Genomic DNA, 14,601 nt, shown 5'->3' on the forward strand with positions numbered 1-14,601 from the left:
TCCTCCTCCTCCCCCGCAGCACGCCCGCGCCTCACCTTCACCGAGTCCACCGGGTACATGATCGAGTGCTCCAGGATCCCGGCCATCGCTCCGGCTGTCATGTGCGTGGACACCGCGGCGCCGGTCGGCAGGTTCTCGTAGTCCTCCGACCCCGCGTCCTTGCAGCCGCCGCCGCCATCTCGGCAGTCCCCATCCATCCTCCGCCCTACGGCCTGGCTCCCCACGCCGCCGCCGCTGCGCAGCTCCATGCGCCGGCCCCGCGGGACGCGGGAGGCCGCGGGAGGGACCGGGGCGGGGAGGGGAGCGGGCGGAAAACTTCACTTCTTAAAGCGGGAACCACCTCCCCGGGGCCACGGCGCCTGACGCCATGGCGGGCTGGGGGAGGAGCCGAGGGGCCGCAGACACCAATGGCTGGAAAGAAGAGGCCGGCGACCGCCGCGCCATTGGCGCGCGGGGCGCCGAGCACCCGCCCCTCTGTGTGACGCCACGGCCCCTGCACCTCTCCCGGCAACCGGACGGGGGCGTGAGCCGGCGATGGGAATGGTTGGCCGGGGAAGCGGTGCTGGGCCAGCCGGGGCCGGGGTGGTGCCGGCCTCGCCGGGGGCAGCGGGAGGGCTGGTGGAGAGACCGCGACCGCGGCAGCCCCTCCCCAGGCGGTGGGGAGCCTGTGTGCCCAGAGCCCGCGGTTTAGCAGGTTGACTGGAAACGTCGGCCGTGAAGCCGCTGCCGGTGGTCGTGGGAGGGGCCGTCGTAGAACGGAGGCCACACCTGGCTACCGGTGCGCCCGCGCGCAGGAGGCGCTGAAGACTCGGGGTTCCCTTCTAGGCGGCCTTGCTGGGGAGCACCCCACTTAGTTCAAGGTTGTTTCTGTCGCTCAAAACGTACAAGATCCTCTGCTAGTTTTCCCAAAGAGGTCAAGTCTACCCTTCCCCTGTGTGCCCGCCAGCACCCGTCACCAGGAGACGGCGCTTGGACGGGCGCCTCCGTCCCTGGCACATTTCCTGTGCGTTTGGACGGTCTTTAGAGACCTGCCGTGCCAGTGGTGCCTGTATAAAGTCTTGCAGTCGACAGCTACCTGTCTTTTAAAACACGGGTCCCAACTGGCTGCTTCAGTCCATGCTACCCCAGACTGCTTTAACATTGGGGGAGGGGGGATCAAAAACAACAGAGGCATCTGTCTGCTTGTCGTGTGCCAGGGCTGAGTGGGGAGGGGTTGATCTTCAGCTGGGGGGGGGGCCTCCCTGCCTTATCTGGAGGAGGCTTCTGGGCAGGAGAGCTGGACCTTGAGATAGGCAAGGGTGGAGGAGCCCCTGAAGTGGCCGTGCCTGCCAGAGTTCCATCACCATATGCTAGGCTGCTGGGGCGGGGTGGGGAATGTGAGATACCGGGATGAACTCTTCAGTAGAGGACCACAGAGATGACAAGGTTCAGGGTACCATTTCCCCACCTTCCCACAAGTAGCCAAGGGTGTAGTAGGAACACACTTGAAGGTTTCTTGACAGCTAGAGGAAATATTCCTCTACTTTTGTCAAAAGCGATATTTAAGAAATGTGGATCAGAAGTCGTCGTCCCACTTCTGAGGACAAGATACTCCAAGTCTGAACGATGCTTCGGCAGCTCTTTGCCAGAGTAATATTCAAAGCTGTAAATAATTAGAAGCAAGCCCAATGTTCATTCAAGGGAGAGTAGCTAAATAAATTATGGCATGAGAATTAGTTAAACATTATGCTGCCATTAAAGACCGCGATCCTATTACACAATCACATAGGAAATGATTTGTGTAATGTTAGGCAAAAAAGCAAAGCAAAATATACTGTAGCCATTGCCTTTGCAAAAATGTAAATACATGCAAGAAAACATGAAATGTCTTTTGTGATATTAGACATTTGCAGTTAACTATTCTGAATTCATACTTTGATACATGCATTATTTCTATCTTAAAAGAACGTCATCCTTTTTAGGACATATATGCCACCCTCTTCATGAAAAAAAAAAACCCTCAACTGTGATGCTGGTGGAAAAAAATCAGCTTTTGGATGGATTCTTAGCAAATATATAAATATGCCCATTTCTTCCGAGAGATAAGAAGATTTTTATATTTCATCAACTGTTAAGTTAGAAGTCTAAACCTTTGAAATGGTTTATAGATGTTCAGTATCATCTTCTTTATGGAACTGGGTTTTGAACTCAGAATCTTGTGCTTGCTGGGCTCTACCATTTGAGCCATGCCCTCCGTCCCTTTCTTTGCTTGTTATTTTTTACATAAGGTCTCACCCTTTTTTGCCCAGCCAGCCAAATTATCCTAATGACATCTTCCATGTAGCTGTGATCACAGTCACGAATCACCATCTCCAGCTTGTTTGTTGAGATGCAGATCTCAATTACTTTTGGCCTGGGCTGGCCTCAAACATGATCCACCTGACCTCTGCCTCTTGAGTAGCTGAGATTACAACCATGGGCCACTTTGTCCAGCCTTAAGTATCCAGTATTTTTTCCCTAATTCTCTATAACTGATAGGTTGGTTGTACTGAAAAACAGCCACATTTCCCATCCCTCTTGCATCCAGGAGCCTGAATATGAATGATATTCTGCCCATAGGTGATGGGTGGGATCTGAAAGGCAGAGTAAGGCTAAGGCCCTACCTGCTGCTTTGATGCTTTCTGACCCCTGGGAAGGCTGCAGGCACTTAGGGTGAGAGCAGTTGGGTAAGACAGTGGCTTCCTTGTTGTAGCAACACTGAAGCCTCCCAGCACTAATTTCAAAGCTGGTGAGAAGCTTTGATGGCAGGTGGTATGGCAGCAGTGATGGTGGCAACCTCCTGATCCCTGCACTACAGCTTAGTTGGTGACTTGATGTCTCAGGTTTGAGGATGTAGCGGAGGAAGCTAGTCCCTTGGGAAGCCAAAGGACTAGCTGGAGATCTGAGAGGGGCCCTTAGTGGCCCAGCCTTGAGTCTGACCCAACAACGTCATGCTTAGCAGTAGAAGGGCTTGTTGATGAGGATGGGGGTGAAGGTGGTGGTGATGATGATTATGATGATGCAGGAGTCACACCTGGACATGGAAACGCAACAGCCATCCCTTCTTCCTCCTGTGGGGAAGGCCTGCAGCACCACAGACACCATAGCCCAGTGCTCTGGTCCTACCCAGCACCAAAGGAACAGCTCTTTTTTTGAAAGACAAGAGCTCAGGGACCCAGAAGCAGACAAGAGGCTGCTGAGTGGATTCTCTCCCTTGGGGCAGACCAGGAGACTCAGGATGACTTACTGCTTCTGCCAGTGGCTTGCATAACATTCCTTAACATTAGCCTCCCCGTGGTGGTGTCATGCTGCTCTAGGCACAGGGGAAACCAATCTTGGTGTAGCAAGAGGAAGCCGCTGGGCACGCAGGATTGAAAGCACCTGGCTTGGGCTCAGAGCCTAGTGACTGCACCATTTACTAAGACTTGTTTGGCTATGGGGCTCCAGTTGGTTTGGCATGCTTCCTTTTCTGTAGACCATGGCCCTGGGTACTTAACCACAGACAGAGTAAAATATGGGGCTGTGGGGGGGGGGGAATCATTTAAATAAAAATCACTGACCTCAGTGCCAAATCAGCCCCATAGCTCCCTCTGGAATTCCTCCTTCACTTCTGCTCGTTCATCCTGCTGGGCTGTGGTCTCTATGTCTCCTTCCTCTGCACTCAGTCCCAGAAGCTCCTTTCCTCCCTTCCCAGTGGTCTCTCTCCAGCCCCGCCCCCACATCACAGTCACTCACTGTTTTGTAGACTGTCCTCTCCTCTCAGGATTTCATGTACTTCCTAGACTCACCCCATCCCCCAACTATTCTGCCTTACAAGGAACTCAGAGAGCCTGTGCTGAGACCACTATAACACACACACACACACACACATACACCACAAAATAGCTCAAAACAACAGAAATGCATTTCCTCACAGTTCTAGAAGCTAGAAGTCTGAACTCCAGTGCAGCCAAGCCAAGTGCTGAAAGCTGTGGCGGCGGGACTTGCTTGCCTCTTGCAGCTCCCAGCAATGCTGACAATCTTTGGTTTCAGACACAGGACATCAATCTCTGCCTCCCATGTGGCTTTCTTTCTGTGTGCGTCTGCATCCAACTGAACTCCCTCTTCTTACAAGCCTGCCTACCATATTGGATTTGGGGGCTGCTCTAATCCAGTATGGTCTCACTTGAACTTGATTACAGGGAAAAAAAATTGCAAACAAAGTCACACTCACAGGTTCTAGGTGAGTATGAGTTTAAGGGAAACATTATTCAGTACAGTGAGGTGGAGGCAAGGTTCCAGAAAACTGGGTGCTAGCCTCTTATCCTCACTCCTTTTATCTGTGTGAAACAATGACCCTGGGTTAGACTCAGACATGGCCCTGTCCCCTCTAGCCTAAAACAAAGTCCATAATCTTTCCTCATGATCATCAGCTCCTAAAGCTATCGTTCCCAGGTTTTATTTCAGTTTTACCAGTTACCCATTTGGCCAGCTTACTTCTTTTTGTTGTTTTTATTATAAAGGTAGGGTTACAGTCACTCACTTCTTGCTTCCTTTTCCTGTTGCTCAGATCTTGTTCACAGTGTGTGAATGTGGCCTGTGCCAGATTTATCATCCAAACTGGAATACTTTTTGAGAATGGGGGGTTGGGGGGAGATACTGTTCACATTTACTTCAAGACAGAAGGCACAAACTGAGACTGGGAAAACCAAGCCAGAGCTAATTCTAGCTGGCCCTTGCTTGTCACCCCCAAAACTGTCTCCTTAAACCTATGACCCTGTTCTCTCCTTACATCCTCTTCAATATGAAGACCATCCATGTCTCTACTTGATTTCCCAGCCCAGATGGCTGGCCCTCTTATAAGCTACCTGTGACCCCTCAAAAGGGAGATGAGCCCTGGGCTCTTCCTGCTTCTCATGGCTCTCCTCAGCTCCCTCTCTGTGCTACTACAGTTCTTGTAGCCATGTCTTACCTCTCACTTCACATGCCAGGTTCCTAGAAGACATTCACCAAGTAGTAAATAGTCAATATTATTAAATGCATGAGATTTTCTTTTAGGCATCAAATTACCTTATAATAGCATTATAGACATCCTGCTTTCAGGTTGTTAAAAGAAAAATTGAGGACTAGTAATGTAGCTTAGTGGTAGGGTGCCTGCCTAGAATACACGAAACCATGAGTTCAATTCCTCAGCACCACATAAACAGAAAAAGCTGGAGGTGGCACTGTGGCTCACGTGGTAGAGTGCTAGCCTTGAGCAGAAGCAGCTCAGGGACAGTGCCCAGGCCGTAAGTTCAAGCCCCAGGACTGGCAAAAATAAATTTAAAAAAAAAGAAAAAGAAAAAGAAAAATTAATGCAGACTCTGGTGGCTCACTCCTGTAATCCTAGCTACTCAGGATGCTGAAATCAGAATCATGGCTCAAAGCCAAAATTGGAGACTATTCTCTCCAATTAATCACCAAAAAGCCAAAAGTAAGCTGTGACTCAAGTGGTAAAGTTCCAGCCTTGATCTTAAAGAGCTAAGGGACAGCACCTAGACACGTGTGTATGTGTGTGTGCACATGTACACACAGACACACATAAAATCACACTTGAACTCAGATGTGGAAGGCTGTTGCACACAGTTTGGGGAGAAACAAGAACAAAGTGACATAAGATTTTTTTTTCCTGAAAGTGTTTATTACAAGCGTTAGCTGGGCATGGTGGCACAGACTTGTAATTGCAGCTCCTGGGAGGTTGTGGCAGAAAGATTGTGAGTTCAAGGCCAACCTAGACTACATAGATTCTTTCAAAAGAAAGAGGAAGGAAGGAAGAAGGAAAGAAGGGAGAGAGGGAGGGAAGGAGGGAAAGAAAGAAAGGAGAAAAAAGAGTAAAATAGAAGATGCTACTTTTCTTAGAATAGTGAGGAGCTACAAAACTGGGGACTTGGATGAGACCTAGAATATGACATCCTGGCCAATATTACAGGCTAGCAGGAGATCTTAAGTAAAACAATTTGTCCAAGAACACAAATGACTGATAGCAAAGGAAGGATTAAAACCTCAGATGTGTCGCTCAAACTCTGTTACTCTCTCACCTTTGACATAAAATCTAAGGCTGATAAGAGTCCTTTATTATTGCTATTAGTCATATCTTGGGTGCCTGCTCGGTAAAAATCAATAGCCATCAATTCCTCACTCTAACCAAGTTCACCTGACACAGCACATTAAATACATGGCCACACTGGCCAAGTTCCCAAGTGGTTTCTGATAGAGCATACACGTTATTCATCAGACAACTGCTTTTCATCACAATTCTCAGGCACCCTGGGACTCTTTCCAGTGTCGCAGGTAGACCACTGAGCAGAGGTGAGTTTCTCTTTAGGATAATGGAGATTATGTCGTACAAAAGTCAAAAGCACAGGCGTTGATAATGGGCCAGGATTGAGCAAATAAATGCCCTCTGCTTCCAAGAGCTGCCCTGGCGTGAGACCCAGCTCACTGGCGGTTTGAAACACCAACCTTTGTGGATTTCTGCGTGAGTTTTGTGTTCATTATGCATGGCACATCTCCCAACTTTCAGGCAAGTCTGGACCCTCAGTCCCTGCTGGAGGCCAAGTACAGAGCAGTAGCACAGTTACAAGTTTGAAGACATGCAAGGTCCCTGTGTCACCTCCTGACCTAGCAGGTCTGAGTTAGTATGGAAAGTCTCTCAGTTGAAGGAGAATGGTTAAACAGGATAAGGAGCACTGGGTCACCCATCTCCACACTCCCTTCAGAAGTGGAAGGTTTGGTGGAGGGAATCCTGTGAGAGATTTCAGAAAACAGCCTTCTCCCTCCAGACCCTAGATGGATCTTGAGGCCAGTGTTGGTTCTCTGAAGCCCCCAGTTGAACTGTGCTGGAATGGGCTGAGTGGTAACCATTCCCTAAGTAAAAGTTTGAGTCACCCCAAAACCATGAAGTTCTTTTCGTGTGGGGCTAGGGATTGAACCCAGAACTTTACACTTGCTAGGCGAGTGCTCTACCACTTGAGCTGCTCCCCTATAAACCATGAGGTCCTACTTCTGCAAAAGTCCCTCCTAATAATAGTAGATGCATTCCCCCCGCCAAAAAAATGTTTTTTTCACAACAGTTGTCTGAGCAGCAGAATGAAGCTACATAGTTGCTCGTCCCAAGAAATTGGCCTAGCCAGGAGTATTGATCAAAACAAGCAGGGTATTTGGTGAACATGAGCAGCATTGCTGGTCTGGTTTTTATAAACTGATCTACCAACTTGGAAGCAATTCTGGCAGCATCAAGGGAAGCTGAACATCACCCAACAGAAAGGACGACGATGCACCAAGAGATGAAAGAAATACTCATGGCAGCCCAAGTCACAGCAGACCCCAAATGGAAACAACTGAGACATTCATCAGTAACGAAATGGATAAACGGTAGGATGCTCTTGCCATGAATTCCCAGTGGTAATAGATAGACAACAACAGGAATGGATGACTGCCATAAACACAATGCTAAGCAAAGGTCACCAAATGCAAAATGGCAGACAGCCCATGATACTTCCATAATAAAGTTTGAAGCCAAACAACTCAGATTGCTAGTGTTAGAAATCGGTACCGGGAACATGCTTCCATGGTATTAGCAGGAAAGCAGGGGGACTTGCAAGGGGCCCGTCGATTTCCAGACTTACTATAACATACCTGACAAGTCAGTAGAGAACTATGGACATACAACTATTTGGATGTTTTGGAGGAGAAATATAACTGACATTTGTTGAATCAACTGAGAGGAAGCTGGGCGTGGTAGAAAAAGGTGAGCTTTGAAGTCAGATCTCCTGACTTATTCCTTGCTACCCAGCTGTGGGGGGAAGAAATCATCTAAGCCTAGTTCCTCAATTACAAAATAGGCACAGAGGGGCTGGGAAGGTGGCTCAGTGGTAGAGTGCTTGCCTTGCATGCCTGAGGCCCTGGTTCGATTCCTCAGCACCACATAAGCAAAAAGAAAAAAGCCAGAAGTGGCACTGTAGCTCAAGTGGTAGAGCACTAGCCTTGAGCTGAAGAGCTGAGGGACAGCGCCCAGGCCCAGAGTTCAGGCCCCACAACCCAACCCAAAAAAAAAAAAAAAAACAGGCACAGGAATTCTTGAATTACAGAATTAAAAGAAGTTATAGAAGGTAAGACACCAGATATATATGCCTGTATGTCAAATGCCAATTTCCCCTTCAATATTGGGCAAATATTGATCAGCCCACACACCATAGGCATGAACAGCACACTTAGGCTCACCTAAAATCTTTCTGGTAATTGGTATTTACTGCTTGTTTTTGAAGTGTCGTTTCTTTTCCTAAACTGAAAATATTTTTGATAACTAGAAGTATATAAAATCAGGGTGTGACTATGCCTTGCTAGCTAGAATAGGCTTCACATCAATATACAAACCTGCCGCTTGGTCACAGCCCTGAAGGCTGTTGTGAGTGAACCAGCAGTCTCTTTGGTATCAGTGAGCATGGTTTGCTGGAGAAGCTGATATGTGCCAGGCTGGAAGTGAGAATATTACAGTGTAGCAAACAGAAAGTCAGGGCGCCTTGCTGGGCTTCCCTCTGTGTTTCAATCAAACATCTGTTCCAACACAGCAGCCCTTTTCCCTTGGTCCCTGGGTCTCTCCCACAAGTTGGTAGTTTGGGGGTCACACAATTAATGGCAACTTGTGTAACTCTTGATAACTCTCAAACACTTTTCTTTATCTTATCTCCTTTACTCCCAAGGATTGTGACTAAGGAATAACATGGAAAATGTCAGCATGAGAAATATTATATGATGGCTGGGTGTGTTTATCTGTACCCTAAGAAAGTTGATTAATGGTGACACTATCAGCAGGAAGAGGAAGTGTGACACAGGTCTCTGTCCTTGCCCAAGTTCAAGTTACCTTTTTCTTTTTTCCTTTCTTTCTTTCTTTCTTTCTTCCTACCTTTTTTCCTTCCATCCTTCTTTCCTTCCTTCCTTCCTTTCTTTTTTTGGTGTTTTGAGACAGGGTTTCTCCCTGTAGCTTAGACTAGCCTTGAACTAGCAACCCTCCTGCCTCTACCTCCCGAATGCTGAGCCTCCACACTGAGTCTCGACATTTGTTCTGTTTAATTAACTCTTGGAAAGTCATGGACTGTAGACTCAAGCTCTTAGAAGACACGGTGCCAATGGGACTCACTTTTTAAAATGTTAAGAGTCGTGATTCATTTCAAATCTGTAAAAATACAAGCTCATTTTCCTTAAATCCTAAACTTGATGACTGGAATGCCCAGGATGGAACACTCCTAAATTGGTAGAACTTTATGTGACACAGTGGTTCCACCAGCCTGTATGGGCCCAGCCCTTAGAAGCCTTTCTGCGGACTCTCTTCAACCGGGTAGCTACTTACCCTCATTCAGCTGCCACCATCTCCTGGATGTCATCCTCACCAGGAAGATTGGCTTCTAATGGCTCAAGGAAAAAACAAAACAAAACAGAGTCATTCACAGGAACATCCCAGCCCTCAAGAGACCAACCACCTAGACCATCCCAGAGACTAAATAGTTACATTCCTATACTCATAGATGATTTGTTTGTTTCTTTGTTTCCACTGGTTGTTTATTGTGTATTTCCACCCAATCAAATGGCAATCCTCTCAGGGAAGAGATTCATTACTTTGTTTATTGCTACATCTCAGACTCTCTACAAGGCAGGAACCTAAAAAGTACCCATTTTTAGCAAAATGGGTGTAAATTAGGAGCCCCATTCTTGTGTTCCCTATCACCCTGGAATCCTCTGATGCAAACACTTCACTTGCTTCACTGTAATTGAGGTTTCCTAGTACATAAAAGCTGTATCTTTTAATTACACCTTTGCACCTGAATAAATCTTAGCTGTCCTGTCATGGTTTACCAGTCTGACCATTCCACAAAGCTGAAAACCACAAGGAGCCCACAGCTGGGCAGCCTGGCTTGCTGCTATATTTCCCAAGCCCCACAAACAGTATCCTGCTCACGACGCATTATTGAGTGCCAAACACTTCTCTGTTTGACACACACCCATTCATTTAGTCCTCACAACAATTCAATGGGGAGCAATCAGAGGCCGAAAGACATGAAGAATGGAGCAAGGGGTGGATCTTGGATCCTGACCAGGGAAGTTGGGGTCCAGAGGGCAAGTTCCAAGACACTGCGTTGAGTTGCCTCTCTTCCACCAGGCTCAGGTAAAACATTGCTCACTGAGTGAATCCATGAAATGTGGCTACCAAAAAAAGGAACTGCCTCTCAGCACCCAGATGAGAGAAGTTGGAATTACGGAATTCAGTACAGGAAAGCTGAATCCTTTTCAAAAAGAGATCCAGTGACTGAAGTGAGCCTAAAGACCTAACCCATCCTGGCAGATGGACTGGAATTTATGAACTAGGTAATAGAACTTCCTTTTCCACCCCTCCCTCCCCTTTTTCCTCCCTCCCTCCCTACTTTTCTCTCTTTCCTTCCTGGCTGCCTGCCTTTCTTTCCTTTCTTTCTGCCTTCCTCCCTTCCTTTCTCTCTTCCTCCCTTCTTTTCTTTCTTCTTTCTTGCCTGTCTTTCTTTTCTCCTTCCTTGCTACTTTTGTTTCTTCTTTCTTTCCTTCCTTCATCCCTGCCTTCCTATCTTTCTTTTTTTTCCCCTCTTGGCAGAAGTGGGGTTTGAACTCAGGGCCTTGCATTTGCTAGGCAGATGCTCCACTACTTGAATTGAGCTCCCAGCCCTGATTGCTCTAGTGATTTTTCAGACAGGGTCTCTTTCTTTGCCCAGGGAAAGCCTCAGACTTCTTCCCACCTACTTACACCTTACAGATGTACCCAGCTTATTGACTAAGATGGAGATCTCACTAACTTTTTAGCCTTCTTGGTTTCAAACCTTGATCCTCTAGCTTTCTCCTTCATGAATAGCTAGGACACTGGAACTTTCAGGCTCTGAAGGAGGAGGGTGTGGGAATTCAGACTCTCTCTTCAAATCGAGTGATTCTTGCGGGAAGTGGGCAGGTCTAATTTTGTGTGGTAGATCTGAGTCACAGCAAAGCTGATTTCAGCTTGCTCTGTGAAAGGAATCAACAGAAGCCTTCAAAACCAGCAGGCCGGTCAACGGATGAATTGATAAACTAAATGAATATACATCGAATGGAATATGGTCTTAAAATGGAAGGAAACTATGGCATTGCAGCACGAAAGAATCTTGAAGATATTATTCTATGTGAAATAAAGTAGCTATCAAAGTGTGGCTATGTGGCTCCATTTATATACAGTACCTATAAAAGTCAAGTTCATACATAGAAATTACTATGGAAGCCAGGACAGGGAGAGAGGGGATGGAGAAGTTGTTATTTAATACTCAGAGTTTCACTTTGGGATGATGCAATTGTTCTACAAATGGCAGATGGGAATGGTTACACAACAATGTACATCTGCTGCCACTGAATTGTACACTTAGAATGGTTAAAATGGTACAACTCGTGTTGCGTGTGTTTTATCACAAAAATTACAAAGTTTCATAACAATTTACCAAACAGGCAAGGGTTGCTCCCACCTCTCCTAGATGACGTATAGTAGGGCTGGAAATGGGGAAATGTAGATGCTCGGGAATATACGTGGGATGGCCCTGAAGGCTTCTTTCCGTTCTGTTTCAAGCCGGTTTAAAAATAAATAAGTAACTGAAGAACAAAAGGAACCTTGCATCTGTCTAAGACATGAGCTGTCTTAAGTGAGCAGTTCCCCATGAGGCCCTCCCTGAGTGCCAGCTCTGTCTTTGCTGCATGCTTCCCAGATTGAGGAGTGGCAGAGCCATCAAGACTGGCTCAGCCCGGCCGCCTACAATCAGGTGAGAACTTGCCAGCTGATGGTGGAAGGCAGTCAGGGATGCTGGCATCCAGGAGACGAGTCTTTACCAGGATCCCAGTCATTGTGAGAAGCAGAAGCCCAGCGAGAATCAACTTAATTCTGTGTAGGAGTATACTAGCAGCAGATGTGGGCAGGGCCCACAAGGAGGGAGCCGGCGGCCTGTCCATCATGGACTCACACCTAGAGTGGGGGCCTCCAGGGTGCGTGCAGGCACCTTTATCTCCCATGGACTTGTGGGTCCATTCTGGTTGATTAAGGAGGGATGGGTTCAGACCTGTATCAGAAGCCATCTGTTCTCAGCCTAGTGATATACGTATGAAACAAGATGTCCCAGACAGGGGGTGGGGGAGGGGCAGGATAGGCTGGGAGGGGCCTATCACAGGAGCACACTCATCTGAGGACCTGGGGAGAAAGGCCTATGAAGGACAACAGAGGGACATTTGTTTCTCCAGCGTGCTTTGATTGTTCGGTATGGCCAGCCCTATGACTTTGGCTTAAGGGCTATGTAGGTGTAACTGGAAGCTGAATGTCCACTGGCAACACAGAGGAGCTGTCCCTGCTTCCCTCTCTAGGAAGCGCTCTCTCCACAGCAGCAACTCCATCTTGATTAGTTAGAGTCAGACAAGGTACTGTTGAAATAAAGCAAGGCTATATAAGACTCACTGGACACTAAACATCAATTCCCAGGTACCCCAGAGGGAAGAAAATGGCTCCAGAGACTCTCATCTGGATCTAGATAGAAATAATACAGGAACCAGCTTTTTCAACTCTCATCAATTCCCTCATCCTCCCGCCCCCCAAGCACATATGGTGATTTGAAAGCTTATGAGTTGAAGGCCTAGACTTGGGAGGAGTCGTATAGAAATGGACTTCCATGGAGGGACAAAGGCCAAACAAATGCAGCAGTGGTACTCACTAGACACTATGTTGAAACTGAGCTATATAATTTTTGGGTGAGGATGGATGGAAGAGAGCAAGGGAAGGGATGACATTGTCCAAAGAGAAAGGTACTCTTTACCTGACTTACGTAACTGTAACCCCTCTACATATCACCTTTATAATAACAATAAAGAAATTAAATGGAAAAAAAAGAAATGGACTTCCATTTATACATCTATAAAAAGAGAGGCACAGTGGCTCAAGCCCATAAACCTAGCTACTAATTAGGCTGAGACTGGGAGAATTGTAGTTCTGAGGCAAACCTCTACAAAAAAAAAAATCACGAGTCCACTTCTCAACTGATAGTTGGGTACACAAATGACACATGCCTGTCATCCAAGCTATGTTGAGAAGCATAAAATAGGAAGAGATCACAGTCCAGGCATGGGCCTGAGCAAAACAACCAGGTAAAGACGCCCTGGAGGCATAACTCAGCAGAAGAGGACCTGCTTAGCAAATGTGAGGCCCTGAGGTGAAACCCTAGCACTGGAGAGGGGGAGGGGGTGAGGACAGGCAGAAAGAGAGAGAGAGAGAGAGAATGAATCCTTAGTTTTCAGGAGTCCAGTGCCCTACCAAAGTTGTGGATTGTACAAATCTCCTGGTACAATAGCCAGCCACAGACTGAGCTGTGCCCCAAAAGATGACCCATTGAACTGATGTGATTCCGCATTTGGAATTCGGTCTTTGAAGGCAGACAAAGCTGCACACTCCAGTGCCACACATTCCCTGCCCCCCACCTCAACCCCATAGCCTATAAGTTCTGCCTCAAGCACCAGTTACAGTATTTTCATCTTTTGTAAGCCTAGAGTTCAAGCAAAGTGGAGCAGGAAAACCATCCATGGGCAGGACAGACACCAAGGCGCAGAAAGATGGCAAGGGTCAGGGTGGCCAGTGGTTCTCTCTGGCTCTCCTTGTGCACCTTGTCTGCAGGCCAATGGTGCTGACTCACAGGAACCTGGCTTCTGTCAGAGATGGGGAGCACAGCTCCAGCCCGAGGGTGCCATCTTTTCTTGGTATTTTGGCCTACATTTCTGCTGTATGTCCAGGCCATAGGAGCCCCTGCCAGGGCCCTGGGTGCTTTAGAACGTGAGCTGCCTTCTAAAAGGAATCTGGAACTTTTGCCCTTTGTGTTTCCATTCGATCAGGTTACCACCAACTCCCCTCTCAGCTCCCCACAGCCAAGGAGTCCGAACTTCCAGAATTGAGGCTTAGAAGTCAGTTGGGACCCTGCTCCCCTCTCCACTACTGTCCCTTGGGAACCACCAAATCTCATAGCAAGTCAGGCCTACCTCCAGCCTAACAGTTGTTTGCCCATTTCATTTACTGCCCATCATTTGGTGACAAGAACCCTGTGCCACGGACAGAACCACCCACCAATGGAGGTCATCGCAGAACAAGAAGTGAAGCTGGGGCTGGGAAGTTGGCTCAGTGGTAGAGCGCCTGCCTTGCCTGCCTGAGGCCCTGGGTTCGATTCCTCAGCACCACATTAGAAAAAAGCCGGAAGTGGCGCTGTAGCTCAAGTGGTAGAGCACTAGCCTTGAGCCGAAGAGCTGAGGGACAGCGCCCAGGCCCAGAGTTCAGGCCCACGACCAGACCCAAAAAAAAAAAAAAGAAGTGAAGCTGTTCTTTTCTCCTCCCACGCTTGAAGGCAGCAGGTCAACCAATGAAATCCAGAAAGCAGGAAAAACAAAGGAGAGAGGGAGGGAAGGAGGGAGGGAGGGAGGAAGGAAGGAAGGAAGGAAGGAAGGAAGGAAGGAAGGAAGGAAGGAAGGAAGGAAGGGAGAGAGGGAGGGAGGGAGGGAGGGAGA

The 14,601-nt window shown here is 47.7% G+C and overlaps 1 protein-coding gene across 1 annotated transcript in view; it reads right to left on the bottom strand.

Moving 5' to 3' along the window:
- Nucleotides 1–418, bottom strand: part of Slc25a37 (solute carrier family 25 (mitochondrial iron transporter), member 37) — a 33,532-nt gene extending 33,114 nt beyond the window's left edge. Inside the window, exon 1 of the mRNA XM_013034463.1 lies at nucleotides 36–418. Within this exon, the coding sequence (XP_012889917.1) occupies nucleotides 36–248 (213 nt within the window). The 5' untranslated portion in view covers nucleotides 249–418. The remainder of the gene's footprint in view (nucleotides 1–35) is intronic.
- Nucleotides 419–14,601: the final 14,183 nt, after the last annotated feature.

This window comes from Dipodomys ordii, unplaced genomic scaffold, assembly GCF_000151885.1.
Source record: "Dipodomys ordii isolate 6190 unplaced genomic scaffold, Dord_2.0 Scaffold189, whole genome shotgun sequence".
Classification (NCBI taxonomy): domain Eukaryota; kingdom Metazoa; phylum Chordata; class Mammalia; order Rodentia; family Heteromyidae; genus Dipodomys; species Dipodomys ordii.